At 61.9% G+C, this 21,966-nt stretch overlaps 1 protein-coding gene across 1 annotated transcript; it reads right to left on the minus strand.

Moving 5' to 3' along the window:
* Positions 1 to 79: 79 nt before the first annotated feature.
* On the minus strand, positions 80 to 18,616 carry DPH1 (diphthamide biosynthesis 1; the record flags this gene model as incomplete). Its single annotated transcript, XM_080357069.1, has 12 exons — positions 80 to 272; positions 624 to 755; positions 1,060 to 1,138; positions 1,351 to 1,451; positions 2,361 to 2,517; positions 3,326 to 3,394; positions 5,079 to 5,200; positions 5,872 to 6,026; positions 7,615 to 7,736; positions 15,090 to 15,153; positions 17,545 to 17,697; positions 18,568 to 18,616. The coding sequence occupies 12 exons, from the start codon at positions 18,614 to 18,616 to the stop codon at positions 198 to 200; spliced, it is 1,278 nt and encodes a 425-aa protein (XP_080213195.1). The 3' UTR covers positions 80 to 197.
* Positions 18,617 to 21,966: the final 3,350 nt, after the last annotated feature.

Raw genomic sequence — 21,966 nt, forward strand, 5'->3', positions numbered from 1 at the left:
ACGGCCTGGCCTCGCTGGGAGACACTCCCCGCGGGCAGCCGGGACGGTCCTTGCGGGCAGTGGTGTGGTCAAGGTCCGGGGTGCATCCCCATCCATTCTGGTGCCAGCACCGGGAGGCATCGATGGTGCTTACCCTCCGGGGGGAGGCCGGTGCCTCTGCCCCCCCAGGCAGCAGCAGGACGGGGTGTAGGCTGCGCTCACGAGGCTGCGGGGCTGCTGGTGCTCGGTGTCTCCTCTTCCTGCACTGCGCTGGGAGGTGCGGGCGGCTGTGCCTGCAGCAGGGAGAGGGGGGTCAGGATGGAGCCCGTGCCCAACCTGTGCCGAGCCTGCCCGCACTCAGCCCGTAGCGCTGCACGGGACATGGCTGGGGGACGCTTGTGTGCCCCCGACATTGGGCTGGCACCAGCCCCGTTACCGTTCACCAGAAGCAAAGACACAAGGTGGCGCTTTGGGCACATGGCACTGGGAACTGTACGGCAAAATACGGCACCAGGCGTTCAACTGGCATCAATGCTCCTACCGCCCACCACCTCCACCCCGCACGGCCACCAAAGGCAAAGGGACAGAGCAGGGACCTGCTGCCTCGGTGACACCTCATGCTCTGGTGACACCCCACTACCCACCTGGGCTGGTCGGGCACGGCGCAGGGGCTGCGTGCCAGCGTGGTTCACAGTCCATGGCCCCAGGGACTGGCTAGCGTAGAAGTCCATGGGGTATGGCTGCTGCCACTCGATGTCCTGGAGAGCCACTGCAGCCTGCAGGACAAGGAGCTGAGTTGGTGCAGTGCCTGTGGCAGGGGGGAGCCGGTGGTGCCAGGAGAGGTCCCAGCATGGTGAATGGGTGTGCTGGGCAGGGCACAGCACGAGGAATCCCACTGGTTTCTCAAGAGATGGAAATCCCAGCAGCACACCCAGGCTGTGCATGGAGAACAGATGCGGAGAGGAGGGGACATGAGATACAGGGATGTCTCCATCCTGGCACCACAGTTCTGCGGGAGGCTCTGGTGCATCACCCCAAGCCGGGGATGGTCCCCCCACAAAACGCGAGGGGGGCGCTCACCTCGTAGGGCGTCAGCAGCGGCTTGCTGAAGGCTTCTCCCCAGTCGATGGAGAGCCGGGGACAGGCCACCTGCACCCACCTAGAAGGGAAACATGTGGGAACAGGTGGGGACAAGCATTTTGGGAAGAACAAGCTGCAATGAAGCCCCGTAGAGTTCCCCTCTGAAGGAAGCGGAGTGGGCACATTGACAGCACGAGAGATGTGACAGGGACGGCTTCCAGTGGGAATCAGAGGCCTGGAGAGGGATGGGGCATCCTGTGGACACCAGGGCGGGGGGCCAGCACCACTCACGCGTCCACGTCGGGGAAGAGCTTCAGCTTGCTGGGGAAGATCTCAGAGAGCAGCACCCGCACGAAGGGCCGGCCCAGGGCGCGGAGACGCGACTCCAGGTGCTGCAGGGCAAAAGACACCCGAGGCGGTCAGGGGAGCACAGACTGATGCCCCTGGCAAGCCCCCCAAACCCTGCCTGCAACTCCTTCCTGGCCATCAGACCCCTTGTCGGGGCCCTATGGCAATGTTCCCTTGGCAGGGGCAGTGACAGGACCGTGGGCTGTGGCCCCAGCTCACATGCAGCTCTCCCCAGCGCGTGCCTCAACCTAATGAAGTAATTACTGCTCAATGACAACAATCTGTTCTCATTAGTGGCTGCCTTCCCTGGGACACCCGCCTGCCGTGTGCTGGCCACGGCCAGGGCTGCAGGAGAAGAGCAGCGGCCCAGGAAGGGCCACGGATGTCCTTGTCCCCTCCTCCCTGGGGACACAGCGGGACAGTGGCTGCTTGGACCTGGCCATCCTGCTCTGCCCATGAATCCTTGCGCTGCCCCAAATCTCACTTGAGGCTCCCCAAAAAGTTTGGGGTGTGAGTGGGGCTGCTGTGCCCAGGGCACCCCATTCCCCTGGGGCAGGACACCAGGGTCTCACTCCTCCTGCCCGGCTGGGGTGCAGAAAGCACCAGCACGGTGGCTGAGCAGGGACAGTGAACTCGGTCAGTTCATCCAATTAAAACAAACCCAGGGAATTAATTGCTGAGCCGGCTGCACAGGGGGGTCTTTGAGGCTGGCCAGCTCTCCCCAGCGAGGAGCAGGTTTAATGAGCCCTTGGCCAATCTCCTTTATCTGCTGCTAATTGCCTTGCCCACTTGGCTTGGGGACACACAGACCCCAGTCAGTGGCAACCAACAGGTCCACCCTTGCCCCGGCAGTGAGGCCGCTGTGCCAATGGTGCCGTCGCTCCTCGGTGCTTCCCCACAGCCAGGAGCAGCACCCGGTGGCCAGGTGGGGCCCATGGGAAGTGGGTTGGTACCTGCAGGATGCCAGGGGAGCCTTGACGCCCCAAAGTGCCCAAGATGAGCCCCCAGCAGTGGGCACGGGTAGCAGCGCGGATGGCGTCCTGCCGAGCGCGGTGCATGCGGTCGTGGCTGTAGTGCTCCTCGGAGAAGACCTTGCTGTAGGGATCATACCTGCAAAGCAGAGCTGGGGTCACACACACCCCATCATCCACCCACATTCCATCAGCCGTCTGCACCCCTCCATGCTGGCCTCTAATGGTGCCTGTTCTTCATTAGCATTAATTAACCCCCACAGCATCTCTCCCCCTGCCTGATGCAGGGCCCAGCCAGCTTGTTAAGGTGCAGAGAGGGTACAACGACAGGGATAAGGCGAGTGTCCCACCGCAGCCCCCTAATGCCCGGCACATCCTGGGCTGTGTGCTCAGCTCTGCACTCAGCTTTCCCCCCCCCAATCCTGGCTCATCAATTATGAAGAAATCTTTGATTTGTTGCTTTGTTTGACGAGGAGAATTTTAATCAAATCCCACTCGGGTTTCAGCAGCTTCCCCAGCGCCATAAACCTGACGCGCGCCTCCCGTTAGTAACAAACGACCTACTAAGAAATTCAGATTTCGCCAAATGGGCCCAGCCTTTCACTCCTGATATTTCATCTGCTTTCAGCGGCCTCATCATCACGCTTTATGGCCTCTGCCTGCAGCAGCCGGGCTTTAATGGCTGCACCTCCACGAGCTTTCACAGGTACTTGTCAAAATGTTTATATTCAGCTGGAGTAAATGGCCGGCGTTCATCTCCCCTCAGCACCGCACCTCCTCGCTCGCCCGCAAGCCCCCCTGCCTGCCTGTGCCCACTGCAGGCAGCTCCCTGCCCAGCCCTGGGGTGCTCTTGGGGTGCATGGGGGGCTGAACTGGTCCCTGGCGTGCTGGGGGAGCTGAGGTGCCCCCCATTGTGGGGTTGTGGGGAGGAGAGTGGGTGCCCATACCTGTAGGCAGGTATCCCTGGGTTGGTGATCATGATGGACTCCAAGTGGAAGCGCCCGTCGCCCAAATACCTGTTGAGAGGGGAGGGAGAGCTGAAGCACATGGGAAATGGTGGCACCCATAGAATCACTGTGGCTGGAAGAGACCCTCAAGATCATTGAGTCCAACTGTTAACACAACCCTGGCACTAACCCGTGTCCCTGAGACCCTCATCTCCGCATCTGTTCAACCCCTCCAGGGATGGCGACTCCACCACTGCCCTGGGCAGCCTGTTCCAGTGCCCAACAGCCTCTTCCAGGAAGAAATTGTTCCCAATACCCAATCTAAACCTCCCCAGGTGCAACTTGAAGCCATTTCCTCTTGTCCTATCACTTGTTACTGTGGAGAAGAGCCCAACACCCTCCACAGTCCAACCTCCTTTCAGGCAGTTCAGAGATCAGAAGGTCTCCCCTCAGCCTCCTCCAGGCTGAACCCCCCAGGTCCCTCAGCCGCTCCCATCACACTTGTGCTCCAGCCCCTTCCCCAGCTCTGCTCCCTTTTCTGAACTCGCTCCAGCATCTCAAGGGCTTTGTTGTCATGAGGGGTCCAAAACTGACCCCAGGATCTGAGGTGCAGCCTCATCATCCATGTGCCCGCCGGATTCCCAAGCCGCAGTGTGCGGAGATGCTGGGAGCCAGAGCGCCGGCACTGGGACCGGGGGGCAGCGGCACAGCCCGTCCCCGAGCAGCCTGCATGGCGGGGCAGGAGATGTGGCTGCGGTCAGGGTGAGGAGGGATGCCCACATTGGCGTGGGGCAGCTGGGAGCTGCTCCATCTCAATGGCTGGTTCTGGACGTTGCTGCTTCCATTTCTAATCGGATTTCAAGTCAGCAATTACATTTCAAAGCCTTTCATTCAGCTGCCCTAATGGAGTGAGGGCTTGGAAAATGAATTCAGACGTAAAACTTGACTAGATTTTACCCTTAATTGGAGAATGACATTTTGGGAGATCAAAGCTAATTTGTCTGCAAAAGTTAGCCCCAGAGACGGGGGAAAGAAGAAAATAATAAGGCGGGGAGGACACAGGTACGCCAGCTGCATGCACCTGGACGGGCAGCGAGTCGGTACCACACTGCAGGCCCTCCAGCGCTGGGAAGGAGCCACTCTCACCGATGCAGTGCCAGCACAGCTGTCCCTGCCCGCTCCCAGTCTCCTTGGGGAGGAGTGGAAAGCAGCACCACTCCCTCAGACCCCCACACAGCTCAGGTGAAGCTGGAGCCCCCACTGACCCCTGGCTCCCTGCACATCCATGCTCGGGAAGGCGCTGGTGCTGTTGGCTCCCAGCAGAGCGGGTGAGAAGGGGCTCAGCAGGGTCCAAACCTGCACCCGGGCTCCCCAGCTCCCCCCAAGGGTGGGGTCCTTGTATTTATTTATTCTGCAGCGCACTGTATTCACAGTACATTAAGCATTTCCATTACCTAAAATAATTAGGTGATACGAAGCGAAGTGCTCCCTCTAATTTGCTGTCCTTAAATAAAATTAATGTTGCTGTGATGTTGGGCCCCAGCCATTTGTCTTTTCCAATTATCCACCCGCCCTTCCATCTATTATCTATTCTGATATACGACTCAATTATTTCTTCTGTGCTATGAACACACGCCACCCAAAGCAGCATGAGGAGGGGAGCCCATTCCAGCCTGTGGACATCCCCGTTCTGCCCCCCAGAACCACCCCAGGGCCAGGCAGGGGGTACAGGGAGGAGGTTTTGGGTACTTACACGATGGCATCTGTGTCCTGGGCAAGCCGGGGTGATGTGCAGCCCAGGATCTCCCCTGGGGACAGTGGTTTGCACTGGGGTACAGACACCTTGTACTGGGAGCGCAGCTCCTGTGCTGCTGCCTGTGGGAGATGCGGGGTCAGACCGTGGCACAGAGTGCGGCTGAGGACGATGGCCCCCGGCGCTGCTGGGGACCCCAGGGGACACCCCGGCCCTGGCAGTGCCAGCTCCATGGGCCACCAGTGGCAATGGCTGTGCCGCTGTGCCCCAGCACAGTGGCAGTGGCGGGGAGCCGATCTGCTCGCGGCGGCACCATCACGAAGGGTAACGGCCCCACACAGCCGAGATGCTCAGCGAGGCTCAGCCGACATATCAATTAAAAGACAAGGGAAAATGCTTAACGCTTCAATAGCCCCGTGTTTAGATAGACATGGCTCAAGAGGCTCATTCATCTCCTCCCGTCTTGCCCAGCCGGCCGTTCCGGGGCAGACAGACAGACCCGCTGGAGCTTCCCCTGCCACTGCCGGCACTGCATCAAAATGCCTAGTGCTCCACCACCTGCCCTGACATTTACAGAGCAGCTCCCGGGGAGGCAGGGAGGGGCGCCGCCATGAAACATTGATCAGAGTTATTACAAAGTACTTGATCAACATTACGGCAGCAGCATATTATCGCAGCGACTCGTCAGAGGGGAACCAGCACCTGGAGCTGGGGCATGGAGGGACTGAGCCAAGGCCAAGGCTGGCGGGGAGACACAAGCCCCATCCCGCACTGCCAGGGTTCTCCATCTCACCTGTACCGTGGAGACGAACTGGATGGTGCTGACGAGGGCCAGGGAGGTGCCCGCTGTGAAGTTGAAGCGAATGGTCTCAAGGAAATGGGATGTGTCAATCTTGATGTCCACGAACACGTAGAGCATCTTCAGCCCCTGTGTGGTGTCAATGGGAACTGGTGCGAGGAAGGAAGAGGGTGTGAGTGTGGAGGACACCTGGGGTGCCAGTGAGCCCCTGGATGCTGCTGCCTGCAGCTGGAGGGATAAAACATGTTGGTGTGGCTCCCTGCACCCCAACCACCCTGGCAGCCCAGGTAGGGGTGCAGATGGGAGCCGTGGAGAGCACTCGCTCGTTTCTCTCCAGATAATGGCAGCCTGGGGAATCAATGAACACAAATCTAATTACCCCCAGTGCTAAGAAGCCTGTGTCACCACGATTAAGTGAATAATTAAAGTACACAGAGTCCACATCGATCCACAGCTCCGTGTTCACTTCCCATTTTGGTACTCTTCACCTGATCACAATTAAGTGCAAATTACTCCCTCCCGTGGGGCACATGGGGCTGGGAGGAAGAAGGAGGCGTCTGCGTGGGAATGCACCCACCTTCAGCCACAGGGCTCCCAATGAAGACAATAGCACCGAGCCAGTGCCAGGAGCACCACGGGCAGCCCAAAAGGAGCCCAGCACCCTCTTAGCACCCTGAGGGCACCCCAGGGTGCCCTGCGACTCATCCAGCCCGGTGCAGGCAAGGGCCATGGGGCACCACTGGATACGGCCCCTTCCTCCTGTTCGTTCCTGTAACAACAGGCTACAAAACAGGGGTTTTATACTCCCTGTTCCACTGGTGCCCATAACCCTCCTTCCGTAACAAAGCACCTAGCACAGATATTTATCACCGTGAACGCTCACACTGGCACGGCTTTCGGGACTGAGTTCTCATCTGAGGAGTCAGTATTTCATACGGAGCCTGACACAATTCTTCAAACCCATTTATACAGCCCCATAAACGTCCAGGGTGCCGGGAGCGTGCCGGCAGCAGGGATACACGCGCCTCCCGCTCGCTACGGCAATTCCGTCGATCCACCTTAAAAAACCCAGAGCGTCTTATTGTTATTTTTGGGCTGATTCCATCCTGGGTGGACTTCAAAGTTAGCAGCATCTGGGACAGCAGCGCAGTTTCCATGGCAACTGGATCCAGAGTACCGTCCGCCTGGGGAGCACACAGCCTCCTCCTCCTCCCTTCCCCGCCCAGCCTGCGCTGCACTCGCAAAGCCGCCTTCCCCGGCCCTACACTGACACCGGGGTGAGCAGGACCCCAGCATGAGCAGGACCCCCAAGCTGTGGCTCCTGACTTCCCCCCAAAGCCCACAGCTGCAGGGTGGGGGAGTGAGAGCAGCCCCATCCCCATCAGTGGCTCCTGGGCGAGCAGGGTTGTGCCAAGCCCTGGCAGCGCTGTGCTGCTCCGCTCTCAGGCACAGGGGCTGCGATTTGGGTGCGGTGGCAGTGCGTGGCCAAGCAGGATGAGCACAACCAGCCACCCCTAAAACCTGCCCGCAGGAAGCAGCCCAGCCAGCCTGGCTCTGTCCAAAACCAGCAACCGCGGCTGGAGAACTGAAATAATTTTGGGAAGGGATTAGCCGTTGGCGCTAAGTCTCCGAGCTGGCGTCCAGCGGAGCGGGGAGCCGCTCGGTACAGCACGGTGGCAGCAGCACCGCCTGCGCAGTGCCACCTCGGCAGTGCCCTGGGGGCCCAGTGTCACCTACTCAGGCAGCTGTGTCCGTAATGCACCAAGAAGTCAGCGCCCAGGGCCCGGGCCGTGTAGTCGTCCACACAGCATGCACCGTAGGTCACGTCGCCCATCACCACCGCCTCCGCGTCTGTGAACCTGCAGGGAGGCACAAGGGTGAGGGTCACGGCCGGCTGCTGTCACCGCAGCCCACATCCTATCCCCCCAGCCCCGTAGTGTGCCGCTACCAGGGGATCCCGCGCTGCCATCGAGCCCTTCGCCACACGCCAAAGAGGACGAGCACTGGCTACTCTCCGAGATGTCAACATGATTAAGCTGGAGAGCGGTAATCCGCCTCTTCAATTGGGTAAAGCTGTTTGCAATTCAGCGGATTATCCGCTCATCAAACAATACGCTGCCAGCTTCCTAATGCTCCAGCGGAGAGCGGAGCAGAGGGAGACCCGGTGCAGCGTGGTGCTGCTGCTCCTGCCAGCCGGCCCCGGGGACCAGCGCCATCAGGATGGGCAGAGCAGTTACTCTGCTGTCCCCAGCCGTCCCAGTCAGACCGGCTAAGCCACCACCCTGCTGCACCCAGGCACTGCGCAACCTGGTGCACCCCAGCCTGGTGCCGGTTTGGCCAAGGGGGGTGTGCTCCAGGAGCAGCAGGTGCTTTGCTGGCACTTGGTGAGGAAAAGCACCCCCACCTGTGCCCCCGCCCTGCTTTGGCATCCTGGCGCTCCAGCGCAAGCCCACTTGGTGCTCGTCAGCCAGCAGAGGGGCACACACCAGCACCGGGCAGCAGAGCTGGGGCTCTGGCATGATTTACAGGCACCACCTTTCTGGGTATTTTATTGCACCGTTTTGAGGGATTATTAGCTTGGCTGCCTTCCCGGGGAGCCGCCGTGGTAGTTTAGGGATGAAAGCAGGTATCGCGATGACAAAGCCCCGCGCCCGGAGGGGTTGCTTAAACCAGATGCTAATTCCTCATTTACGCCGAGGTCGCACCTGCGGCTGTAGCTCGGTGCCAGCAGGGTCTCCCCCGCTGCTGGCACGGGGCGATGGGGCCGGGGAGGTGGGTGTCCCAGCACAGCATCACCCCCCGGTGCTGGCTGGGGGCCAGGGTCCCGCACACTCCCCCCCAAGAACCAGGCAGGGAGCGTTACGTCGGCAGCAAGAATAGAAATGGTGGGCAGAGCTGGGCAGATGGCAGAAGGTGGAGAAATGGCGGAGCGTGTTGAATATTAACAGCTCCGGTCCATCCGTCAGCACCCAGGGAGAGGGACAGGAGAGTGGCTCTGTTGGAGCGGCCCCAGAGAAGGGGCAAAGCCATCGCCACCACCCGCATCCAGCCCGGCCATCTCCTGCTCCTCACAGTGTCCCAAGTGCTGGGGACATGGTTGGGAACTGTCAGATGGACCAGATCCTTGCCAGCACCCAAGTCCCGCCGTCTCTTGCCACCAGAGTGGCCTGGATGGGAGGACGGCTCCTCTGCTGCCTGCACAGCTGCACTGTGGGGCTGGGGGCTACCGGTGAAGGTTCGAGAAATCTCTTCCCCACCCCGCAAGCCCCCAGCCCCCTCCTCTAATGAGAGGTGATGAGATGAACATGAATCAGACTCCACACATCTCAGCAAAAGTGGAAAATTATTCAGCTCCTTAAGATTCAGGACGGGGAGGTCTGACTCAGAGCGGCAGCCAGCGCCGCTTAATTTTTTATAGATTAAAATGTATGCAAATTGGCCCAAACCCCAGAGAAAGTCCCTGGGGGTGAAGAGCAAGAAAGTGAAATAGCAACGGCGGAGGGAGGAGGGCAGAGGCTGGCGGAGGCGTCCGTGGCCCCTGCCCACCGTGCGGGACTGCAGCGGGCAGGACGTGGGAGAGACGGTGCTGAGCCCAACCATGGGGAACTGTCCTGATGTGGGGAGCAGAACCACAGCCCAGCAAGGAGCAAAGAGGCTGTGGGATGATGCCTGGTGAGCTAGAAGCCCAAAAAAGCTGCCATCGAGGTTGGAAGGGTGCCGGCAGGAGAGGTGCAGAGGCCCCAGGACGGCACTTGGGTCACACACACCGGCCGCGCTGGCCGGTCAAGTGGAGCAGAAATCGTCCCCTGAGACAAATCAAAGGCAAGCGCGGGGGCCTCCCCTTGATGTTTTAATCAGTTTGGTGTCGACGGAGCCTTTCATCAAACTACAGAGGAAGGAAACGTCAATTAGCAGCCACCTGCCTCTGACGCGGACTGGGGAGCTGCTCACCAACCAGACCAGACTGGGATGCGGGCGAGGGGCAGGGACGGGAACATCCTTGCCGGTGTTTTGTGTCCCCACAGCTCGTCATGGCCACGGATGGGTCCCAGAGGCGTGCCAGCCTAGCTGGGAGGACACAGTGACGGGGCTGTCCCCACCCAGTGCTGAGCCGCTCACTACAGCTGGGAGCTCATGAATATTGAACACGTGGGGAGGTTATTCATCTTTTCCGTCCCGCAAACCCCAGCTCATTCTGAAAAACCGCCCGGCCTTAGCATTTTTCTCATCTCCCCTTAATTCATTATCTCCTCCTTTAAACAGATGGCTCCCAAAATCCCATTTATAAGCGCCATGCTCAGCACTGGCAGGATGCACCCCGATCCCAGCCACAGGGACCCCCAGACCCTCCCAGTCCCCCCTCCCCTGGTCAGCACAGAACGGAGGTGACAACAACCCAGGAACAAGTTTTGGGGCTGAAAATGCTAGGACAAACAGGCACGCACGGGGCCAGCATATCCCCAAGCATGGGGTGGCCAGTCCCTGTCACCCAAGCACAGGCGTCGGGCTGGAGCAGCCCTGATTTATCCTGGCTCTTCGACAAATAAATGAGAGCGTTTGCTGGTAGCAAGAGCGTGGGGTCCCCTCACACCACAGCAGCCTGTGAGTGATACCGCGCTGGTCCTCACCTCATGAAACAGAGACGCTCTCCCCAGCAAAGAGGAGTCCTGAGCCCCGGCGTGTCCGTCGTGGCCGGCAGCACCAGCCCTTGGCACAGAGGGGACCAGCAGCTGGCCTGGCACTGAGACACTGCGTGCCTGTGTGTCCCACTGGGGTCTGGGACATGGAGCCAGCTGCCCCTCACTTCAGCCACCCACCTCACCTGCATGTGGCCCATTGCAGCACGGTGACACTGGGGTGTGGTGTCACCTCCCTGCTGGAAAATGCCTGGGGATAAGCAAGAGGGTTATGCCCTAGGAACAGCCCATGCCATGTCCCCCAGGGATGGCAGAACCCCACAATCACCCCACAAACCCCACAGCCTCTGCCTGCCCTGCAGCACCTAAGCCCAGCCTGGCCCAGGGCGTGGGGGCTGAACACAGCCCCAGCTGAGAACAATGAGCTTAATTAGCAGCGAAGCCCATCACCAAGCCCCATTACCAAACTCCCAACTTCATTAGCACAGGAAGGCTGCATGTAATTAAAATAATGAGTTTGCAATTTTGCTGGATGGGCAACCACCGACTGCGGGTAGTGCAGAGCCCCATGGTGCATCTGCAAGGGGGTCAGGATGGGGAGAGGTGTGTGCCCCCATAGTCCCCCAGGAACAACCAACTACCTCTGGCTGTGTCCCTTCCCCTCAGGGGACCCCGCTCTGTCCTCACTGGAGGTGCCAGGGCCAACCCCATCCTCCCAGGGGGCACATCTCAGGGGCACCCCAACTTTGCTAGGCCTGTAGCTGCCAAAAAATACCAAAGCAAGGCAAACCAAGGGTCAAGTGCATGGTGGTGGCAAAGCCACCACAACCATCCTGCACCCAGATAGTGTCTGTCCCCTCTTCCCCACAGCTGGGCCGTGGCATTGCCTGTCAATGCCAGCTCCCCAGGCTCCACAGGGACATAAGGAGGTGGCACAGGCACATGGTGTGCCCAAGGCACTGCATCTGTGCTGGCACATGCTCGGCCTGAAAGGTGACAGCTCTATAGACCCCCCACACTCCCCTCTGCCCAGTCCCCCCCACACCGTCACCACCAGGGTTGAGGTTTTAAACATCTCCAATGAAGTGAGAACTTCATTCTCCCTAATGATGATGTTGTGCGGTTAATGATGGTGATTAAATTCCCCTGCACAGTGTGCTGCACCGCGCTGCCAGTGCCGCCGGGTTGTGCTTAAAGGACAAGGGGAGAAGGGATGGCGGTGCCGGCTGGTGGGGCTACGGCACTGCGCTGTCAAGGCCAGGTCCTGACCTGTGTTAGTGTCCCAGGACAGCCCTTTGGGATCTCCAGTGATGCCACAGCACACAGTGCCACAGCACTCAGTGGCACGGGGCAGATCTGCCTTACCAGGGAACCTGGTGCCCATGTCCTGCCACCTGCCAGCTCCACAAGGGGACAGCCCGCATGGTACTGGGGTGTTTTTGTCCTTGCTGTCACAGCCCATGGCCATGGTGGGACATTTCAAGCCACTCCAAAGCTGCTGGGCTGTGTGCACGACGTTTAACTCTTTGCTGCTCAAGCAGAGGTGATTCAAGACCCCCTGTTATTCTGAAATATCCCCGTACGCTGCTGGGCACACCACGGTGCGGTCACCGGGCTGCTCTGCGCACCCCCAGCGCCGCCTGGCATGGACACTCACAAACCATTGGGTTACTGGGAGGTGTCAAGGCCATGGTGGCGCAGCCTGTGTGGGCATCAGGATGTCCTTGGTCCCCCCCCCACCATCACCCGTCCCCGACACCGAGCCACGGCTGATTAGCAGGAGCCACTCGCCCCGTTGCGGCGCGGGGAGACGGAAGGATTAGCAGCTGCGGAGCCTGACAGCCGACTTTATTAACACGGAATCAAAAGCCCAGCTGATCCGTCTGCTCCAGCCCCAGTGTGGGAAGAGGAGGGGGCTGCTCCTGGCTGCGTCCCCCCTCAAGAAGCCGGTGGTGCAGGGGGCACCGCTGCCGCCTCCCCGGCACGACGGTGGGTGGGCTGGGGGGCTGGCCCCCTCCCCGAGCCACAGTCCGAGCTCCCCCCACGCGCCTCTCCACACAGCACGAGCTCCCCTCTGCCAAATTACATCAGCCGTGACAAACGGAGCCAATTTGGAAGGTGCCGCCAGAGCGTCGTGATGTGGTTTCGGCAGCCCACCGCCCAGCCAGCTCAGCGGACCCCAGCCCCGCCGCCCCCCCCCAGCTGGCCGCTCGCCCCAGCACACGTTCGATAATGACAAACCTATTAACGCTAATTAACTGGGCCTCACGCTGGTCAATGCTGTCAGTTCGCTCTTGATTTCAAAGGCTCCAGGCTAAAGTACCTCACCGGCCTTACAGGGGCAGCGGCTGTGACACTTCAGCTACATCTTCATCCCCACAGCCCCTTGAGGCTTGGCAAGTGCCAGTGCAGCGCTGGGGAGCCCAGACAGGGTGCCGGAGGGTCCCCATGTGGCAGCCCACTCCTTTTCTTGTCCCCACCGCAACGGGGACAAACATGGTGACACTGTCATTCCCTTGCATGGGGACAAACAGACCCACAGAAAGCACTGCGTCTGCCCTGAGCTCCAGCAGAAGGGATAAATATTCCATCTGAGTGGCAGGAGGCACGGCTCTGGTTGGACCAGAACACATGGGGATGGGCACTGTCACTCTGGGGGCACCGGCCCTGGCTTTGAAGCTGTCACCAGAGCACACAGGGGCTGGCACCCCCAGGCCTCAACTCCCAGCGGCAAGGAGGGGGCAGGAGGCTGCAGGGATGGGCTGGGGAGAGGGGCTGCTTGCTGAGCAATGCTCCTAGTGGGCACAGGTACCCCCAGCATGGTCAGCCCTCACATCCCTTCTGTCCCCAGTGGAAAGGGGACATGCCACCTCAGGGACAATGGTACCCCAAGCACCTGTCCCCAGCTTGGCCATGGCAGCCACTGCCAGAGCAGGCGGCTGCAGCGATTCCTGTCACGTCGGAGGCTCGTCCGGCCCCGGTGCCGGGTGAGGAGGGCCAGCAGGAGCGGGCAGCCGAGCCGCGATTCCACATTAATGCCAGCGATGAATATTAATAGCAGGAAGAGGCAGGCGCTAACGAGGACACCTGCCGATTCACACATCACCTACAGCAATGTAACCGGGTTCCCAGTGTCCCCAAGAGAGCGAGGACAGGGCTGGGCTCACTCCTGCCTGCAGCCACGTCCCCAGTCAGAATCGGAGCTGGCACCCAGTGCTCCCATGGGGTGTCTTCTGGGTGCTATGTGGTGGCAGTGAGGGAAGGACATGGCTTCGAAACCATCCCGATCCAGCCACCAACCCATCGCTGCTGCCACGTCCCCGCTCTCAGCCAGGCACCTCTCCCCACGCAGCACCCACCTCCCACCCACACCCACCACAATGGCACCAGCACCCCCCCCCCAGCCCTGTGGAACCCTCCGGGCAGGGAGGGTGAGCCCCGCAGGGACGCCAGCACCCTGGCATCCACCGGCACGCCGGCATCCACCGGGAAGTGGGGCTTAAGGTTTCATTTGGATAAAAGAGCCCCTTAATCCACTGCCTTTGAAGTCGGAGACATGAAAGCGGCTGGGTGCCAAAGCTGGAGAGGCGGCAGCTCTGCTTAAAGGGACAAGCCCACGCCGAGCCGCCCGCACTCGCACCCGTCCCCTCTGCCCCCCACACCCGTCCCCTGCCCGTACCCACCTTCCCATCGCTCCCTCGCCCAGTGCGAGCGTGGGGCTGCTGCAGTCCCATGGGGGGAACGATGGCAAAGCGAGGACAAAGCCCATGGGCACGGCAACCTCCCCACCCCGCACGGTAGCGGTGGCTGTTTGGCTGTTGGCACTGGGGAGACAAGCCTGCCCGCCCCAGAAAGGCAGGTTATTAATGAGTGCCGTGACCCCGATGGCAGACGCGGCACATGGTGCCATTAGCACTAATTTACTGTGTGAAAACAGAGAGGGGTTGGGGAGGGAGCAGTGGGGGGAAAGCCAGCAGGCAGGGAGGGAGACGCGCTCGGCAGTGAGATTATGGCCAGTTCCTGCAGGTGCTGCCGCTGCAAAGCCCAGCTCCTCTCTGGCACCTCCAACCTCACTTCCCAAACAGCACCAAAAATCAGGAGAGGAGCCGTGGGGAAGGGGTCGCCTGGCAGGAGTCACTTGCAGTCACCCTCTCTGGGCCATCATCATGGCCTCAGGCCTCCCCAGGCAGAGCAGGGCGAGTGCGCAGGCACTGAGCTGGCAGCAGCTGGTTGTTAACACAGCGGCTCTCGGGCTCTGTCACCCCCGTGAGGGCCTTGACACGCTGAGCATGACTCCCAGCAGAGCAGCGACTGAGCAGTGAGGGCCAGGCTGGTGCAGTGTCCCTGTCCCCAGGGCTGGCAGCAGGTCCCTGCGACCTGCCACATGGCAGCAGCGGCTCCTGTGCCTGCCCAGAAATCTCACTGTGAGGGCAGCGGCACTGGGACCTCCTGCACGCCCTTCGCTGTAGCACCAGACCTCATCCTGCCCAGCGGCCTCCCTGTTACCGGCAGCAGCTCCACCCCTCACCAGTGCCCGGAGCCATGCGAGGAAGCATGGAAAAGCCATTGCCTTACCGCTCAATGATGTCTGCGATGGTGCAGGCGAACATGAGGAGCCCCTCCGGCATCTGTAGGGCCACTGGGAAGAGAAACAGCCCCAGGGTTAGGAGGGGCCGAAGGGGACGCCCTGAAACAGGGACCTGGGCACCAGACCCCAGGGACAATGCACACACCTTGGGTGGCAGCTGCAGGAATGACCCTCCCCAAAACAGCCAGAAACTGGCTAAAGCTCCTGGGGGCTCTGGCAGCCGAGGTGCACGTGGTCCTGCCGCGGGCCATGTCCATTCTCCCTGCTTGCGCCAGTCCCCGCGCACACACCTCACCCCTTTTTGAACCCACTGACACTGCTGCCTCTCCCGCTTCTCGCAGTAATGAGTTCCAGATTTTAATTATGTGCTGCACAGGAAAAGGTACCTTTTTCTGTTTATTTTAAACCTGCTCTTAATAATGTAAACGTGTGCCCCTGGTTCTCCCGGTACAAGAAAGAGTGAATAATCATCCTCTATTCAGCCTCTCCGCATCGTTCACAATTCTATATCCCTCCATCATATCCCCTTTCGTTCGCCTTTTTTCCAGCTAAAGGATCTGAATCTATTTAATCTCTTCTTGTACAGAAGCTGTTCCAGACCTTTGATAGTCCTTTCTGCCCTTCTCCACACCTCCCCTCCCTGCTTCTCTCCCCATTTCGGGATGGTGGCTGGCAAAACCACAGCGTTGTGCCTAGCAGGAATTTATTCACCATTGAATAATGTTTCCAGGTTTGCTCCCTCCTCGCAGATGGGTACAAGCCTCTGCAGCCCAGCTGGGCTGCCCCGTGCCTGGGGTTGAGCCAGGAACACGCTGTGGGTCCCCTCAGGCTGCCCTGGGGTGGTAGGGAGGAGCAGAGACCACACTGGGGGAGATGAGAGGAGGAGGTGAACAATCCCATTGTTGTTTCACCTCCTGATCCCACTAAGCTATCCAGCTTCAGCGATATCTATTCAAACATCCTCTCCAGATCCCCTGCCAATAGAAATCTCCGCGCTGTCATGCCCAAGTCGTGGCCCAAACTGGGCTAATCTCATCCTGCTCCAACCCATGGAAAGCTGTACCTGCTTTCTCAGCCCCTGCCTGACCTGGCAGGGCCAGGCAGCTCATGGTCCCAGTGTCCCCCAGCCCCTTTGGGATGGCCCTCCACCCCAGACAGCCACCAACAAGCAGACCTGCAAACGGCTTTGCCTCCCTCAACAAGGGGCTGGTAGGAGGTAGCTGGGTCACTCCCCACCGGCAAGGCACTATGGGGCCGCGGGGTGACACCCCAGCCCCCCCACCTCACCGCAGGCAAGGCACAGGCAGGGTTGGCTGCAGCCCGGCAGGAGGCTGCGTTCCCCCAGCAACGAGCCCCTGGCTGGGCTCTCAACGTGCAGATTTTTAAATCCCAGCACGGCTGGCTGCCTGATGGGCTCCGCTCCCAGCTCTGAAGCCTAAATCCCAGCCGCATATTTACATTTAATTAGAAGGTGCCAAGCAGCAAAACACGGTACCAAAAGCCAGAGCGGCGCGGCTGGGTGGCCTCACTGGGGCCTGATGGGCAGCTCTGCCTCCTGTGCCGCAGCCGGGCTGGACCCCGCAGCCTCCAGCCTCTCGGCCTCACAGCGGGGATTGGCTCAGACAGCAGCTCCCAGAGCATCCCTTGTCCCCTGTGACACCTGCCAGCTCCTGCCAGCTCGGCGGCAGCAGGCAGAGACATTCCCCAGTGGACATAGCATTTCAAATCTGGCTCTGCCTGCACTCCCCTCGCACTGTGAAACCCTGGGAGCAGCCCCTGTCTGCGTGTGAAGCGAGGGTGGGGACACTGGTGACACTTGGAGACAGAGGAGGAGGCTCCATATCCTGATGCCGGTAGCTGATCACACACTGAGAGCCGGCTCAGCTGCACTGGGATGTGCACGCCGGGGAGGGGACAGTCCTGGTGCCACCTCACAGCACTGCAGCACCTGCTCTGGGACCACCATGGCCACTCTGTACCCCCCCGAGGCTTCAGCAACCCCCAAGGACCCCAAGAAAGGTTCAGACGAGGGCACAGAGTGGCCCAGCTCCCCCTCAGCCCCCAGAGCTGGGCAGTGTGGGGCTCCCCCTGCCCAGCCCTGGCAGCGTGGCACAGAAGCGCAGGGAGCGAGGAGAGCAGCAGGGACCTGGCCGGCATCCCAGACACATCTCGCAGGCTGACAGGTCCGCGCAGCTCAACCTGTGCTGTCCAATGCGATTATAATCCAGAGATACAGATCTATTAACCCCCCCTGAGGGGAGCAGAGCTCACCGAGACAAAGTCTAAACACATCGGGGCACGCTGAGCAGCTCAGCACCATCCCTGCCCACGCCTCACCCGCCCCGCGCCCCGTCCCAAACAGTTCCCCTCCCCACCATGAAGCTCAGCTACTCCAGCCACACTGCAGGCCCAAAATCCCTCGTCCCTGGGGCCACCGCTCACCCTTCCTGGCCCGAGCCTGCCGGATCCGCCAGATGGTCTTGGGGATCTCAAAGTTGTAGTTTCGGGGCAAAGCCTCTGCTGCCTCCCGCAGCTCTGCGTTAGCGAGGATCTCCTCAGGGATCTGCTGCGCTGCTCGCCGTGTGGGGCCTCGGGCTGCGGGACAAACGGGGGCAGCTTGAAGAAGCGACCGGGAGGGCAGCGTACGCCGTACCCCAACAAACCACTGATATTCTCACTGCCCTCAGGCCACCCCAGGGGACAAGCAGGCAGGAGGAGGAGAAGGTGGAATCCTGCCCTTCACAATGGGGCAGATCGCTGGCACTTTTGGGGGAAAACACCTATTTTTGCCTAGAGAGCATCACTGGAACTACGTGAAGCTCTATGAGTGGGGCTGGGCGGGGGAGGACACTGGCCATAAACCCATCCACAAGCACCCCGAGGGCACGAGGAGGTGGGATCCTGTCCTCCACACTGGGGCAGATCGCTGGCACTTTTTTGGGGGAAAACACCTATTTTTGCTTAGAGAGCATCACTGGAACTACGTGAAGCCCTATGAGTGGGGCTGGGTTGGGGGGACACTGGCCACAAACCCCATGGCCCATCCACAGGGCATGCTCGGGGGTTCCTTCTGCCCCATCAAGACGATCCCGTTATCCCACCGGGGTGTGGATGGGAATAAAAGCAAGAGCAGCGGGTGAAGCAAACCCGAAATCGGCCCCCGCCAGCAACCGCCCCCTTACAGCTCGCCGAAGCCGGAGAGCGGCGGGGGAGTGACAGCAGGGGGATTATTCACTATTTCCAGTCCAACACCGACACTCATGAGGCACCAAACCCTCCCCGCACGGCCCACGGTACAACCGGCAAAGGGCCAGCTGGGCCGGGCCGGCGGCGGGGGAGGCCGGGACGGTGGCAGAGCCACCGTCCCGGCCTCCCCCGCCGCCGGCCCGGCCTCCCTCACCCTGGAAACCGAAATAGCCTCCGGTAGCGGCACCGGGAACGCGGCGCTGCCCCGGCCTTGCCCACCTGTGGCAGAAACCGGAGCGCAGCTACCGCCCGTCACGGAGGCCGCCATGGCTCTGGAGCACGTGAGGGCGGGAAGGCAGCACTAAGCGAGCCCCGCGCTAGGCCAGAGCAGTCGCTGGACGAAGAGATCGAGCGCGGGAGCGCGCCCGCCGGGCACCCCGACGGAACGGGGGAATCGATGGGTCCCGGGCACGGTCCCGACGGGCCGCTGGGGTGTGGTGGGAGCTGTGCCAAACGTTGTGATGACGGGGCTGCCCCTCTTCATGGCGAAAACATGGTCCCGCCGCGTTTCACACCGGTGCTTGCAGACGCGGGGCTACCGGTCGCATGTTAACGGGGACGCCGGGGCCATAATGACGGGTCCGTGTCCCCCGCTACCCGTGTCTCGGGGCAGAAGCCAAGTGTCTGCGAGGCGCGGGATAGGCAGAACCCGGGGGTCGCGGGCACCCCCGGGGACGGCAGGGGACAGGGGAGGCAGCAGAGACCCCTGGGGACAGCGGGGACCCCGGCGAGGCGATGGGGACAGTAGCTCTCCTGGTGGAGCAGTGAAGACGGGGCGGGACGGACCCTCGAGGGGCAGGAGGACCGTCCACAAGCAGCGGGGCCCCGATGGGGTGTCAGGAGTCCGATGGGGTGTGTGGACAGCAGAGACGGGGGAGGCAGAAGGGGCTGGGGCACAGAGAGGACAGCAGAACTCCCGGTGAGGCATCCGTGACCCCGGTGGGAGAGCAGGGACCCGGTAGGGCAAGGGGGACGATAAGGGCCAGAGGCTACCGGCAGGGAACCCGGGGGAGGTGTCACGGACAATGCCGGGACGGAGGGGACAGCAGGGACAGCAGGGACCCCAATTGAGTGGCGGAACCACGGCGGGACACCGGGACACAGCGAGGCGGAGGGCGCAGAGCAGAGGGGACGGTGGGGACAGCAGGGACGGTGCTGGACAGACGGGACAGCGGAGACAGCCGGGATCTCGGCACGCGCGAAGGGGCGGCAGAGCCCTGGTGGGATACCGGAGCGCCGAGCGGGGGGCGGAGGGGATGGCGATGGGGCGGAGGTGACACCAGGTCCCGGGGGGGACGACAGAATCCCGGCGGAGCGGCGCTGGGCCATGGCCCCCGTGGGGCGGAGGGCGCTGGGGCGGGGGGGGAACGGGAGCAGCGGCACTTTCACGAACTGTCCACGGGAGGCGGGAGAGGCGGCGGCGGCAGAGGAAGGGGGGGCCCGGTCGGGCTCGCCCAGCCCTGCCCAGCCCTGCCCGCCCCGTCGCTGCCCCGCCCCGCCCTGCCCAGCCCTGCCCGCCGCTGCAGGCAGCGCGGCACCGGCACCGGGCACCCCTTTATAGGCTCGGCCCGAGGGGGTGGGGGGCGGCGGCGGCCCCAGCCCCGAGGGGGCGGCTCCCCCCTAAAAGCCGGCGGCGGGACGCGCGGCGAGCAGAGGCGCGGCCGGCGCTCCCCGGTGCTCCGGGGCCGGCGCTCCCCGGTGCCGCTGCGGCTCGGCCCGCCATGCCCCCGCGGGGGCCGTTCGCCCGGGCCCCGGCTCCGTGTTCCCGGTGCAGCAGCAGCCACCGCTGCCGCCGCCGTTACCGCTCGCCGCCGCCGCGCCCGCGGCTCTAAGCGCCGCCGCCGCCGCCGGGAGACCGCGCCCGCCCCGGCTTCAAGATGCTCCGCCAAGGTGAGCGCCGCACCGGGAGGGCACCGGCTACCGCGGGCACCGGGGCAGCGGGACCGGCCCCGAAGTTTGTCTCCCCGCCGAAGTTGGGGCCGCGCCGCCGGGCGCCCCCCGCCGCCGCCGCGTTACCGGCGCCGCCGCCGCCACCGAGGCTCGAGCACCCCCCGGGATCCCCGGGGAGCGGCACCGGTGGCGCACGGCGGGAGCGCAGCGCGGCGGGGCGGGAGGGGACCGGGAGAAGTGTGGGGAACGCACGGCGGGCGCCGGGTCCCGCAGGACCGGGGACGCGGCGGGTCCCGCGGGCACCGGAGGATGGCGGGTCCCGGAGGCAGCGGAGCTGCGGCGGGAGCGGGGGGGCACCGGGGCACGGCGGGTCCCGTGGCCATGGTGTGTCCCTGGAGGATCGGTGCTCGTCTACCGGGGCGAGGGAAAGAGAAACGGGGCTCACCGGAGGACGCGGGGGGTTCGGCGGGGAAGTTGGGGCCAGCCGTCCCGTTCCGCCCCCCCCGAGGAGATCCGCTCCGCTGTGACATCACGCTATTTCCATGGCAACCGCCTGGGACATCATAGGGGCGCTTTTTGACATCACAGCGGGAGTTGAAGCTGACCCTCCCCGGGGGGTCCGGGGTGGAAGGAGGGGGCAGGACCTCGAGCCCTGCTGTGCCCGGTCCGGTCCTGGGGAGATGCTGGGGACAGTGATGCTGTACGAGGTGACCCCGGCCAGACCCCCCACTCCCGTCCCACACCCCAGGGATGGGGCAACCACTCAGCCCCAGGCCCAGCCCTCGCCACCACCACCACATGCTCCTCTCCAGCGAGGCTCCAGCAGCAGGAGAAGGTGCAACCGCTGCACCTGCAGCCCCCCGTAACCTCCCACATCGGGGCACAGACCCCATGTCACGGCAGAACCCCCACTGCCACCCCAGGAATGCTTTTTCCCGCTGGAGGGAATGTCACCTTGCGACTGCGGGGCCTCGTGCTTGGATGCTTCTTTCTCCGGCTCCCGCCTCAGCTTTGTTCGGCGTATTAACCCAACCAGGCTGGCAGTCTTGAGAATAAACCCTGAGCCCTTGGAGCAAACCCGATTGCCAGCCCCGGTGCTGCCAGCTGGAGGAAAAGCATCATCCAGGCTGGGAAACTGGTAGCTCGAGGAGGAGGCAGGCGAAAGAGCTGCTGGCAGGGTTTCATCCTACCAGGGGTAGCCCGTTAAGGTCAAGATCTACAGCTTTCATTTCTGGAGCTAGAAAAACAAAATGCAAATTGAGGAGCCTGTGGGCTAATGCAAAACCTATTCTTAAAGTTTTTGTCTTGTTAAGCAAGGAAATAGAGTGCCAAATAGGCTTTGTTAAGTGGCAGTCTAATTAATAATTTAAAATCTTGTAGCTGTCTTTCATTAGAATTTATCTGTACATCAACCACAAAATCAGTCAAACACACTCATTTATAAGTTAATGCCATTCCTGAATAATTCAACAGGCAGTTAGAGGAGGCCTCCATCCCACCGAGAGAGCCTCTCCCCTCTCTGGCTTGCCATGGCCAGGTGTCCCCAGGTGGGGGGTCCCAGTCCCCAGTATTTGCCCCGTGTGGGGTGCGGAGGGGACATCCCATATGGGGGCTTGTGGAGGTGGGGAGAGCTGCCACTGGGCTGTGGGGCTGGGGTCAAACCCTTCTGTGGGGCTCAGGAGGTGACTGGTTTTATTGAGGGACACGTCAGTATGAGGCGGTGCTGGT

The sequence above is a fragment of the Nesoenas mayeri genome, assembly GCF_963082525.1.
Source record: "Nesoenas mayeri genome assembly, chromosome: 20".
Classification (NCBI taxonomy): Eukaryota; Metazoa; Chordata; class Aves; order Columbiformes; family Columbidae; genus Nesoenas; species Nesoenas mayeri.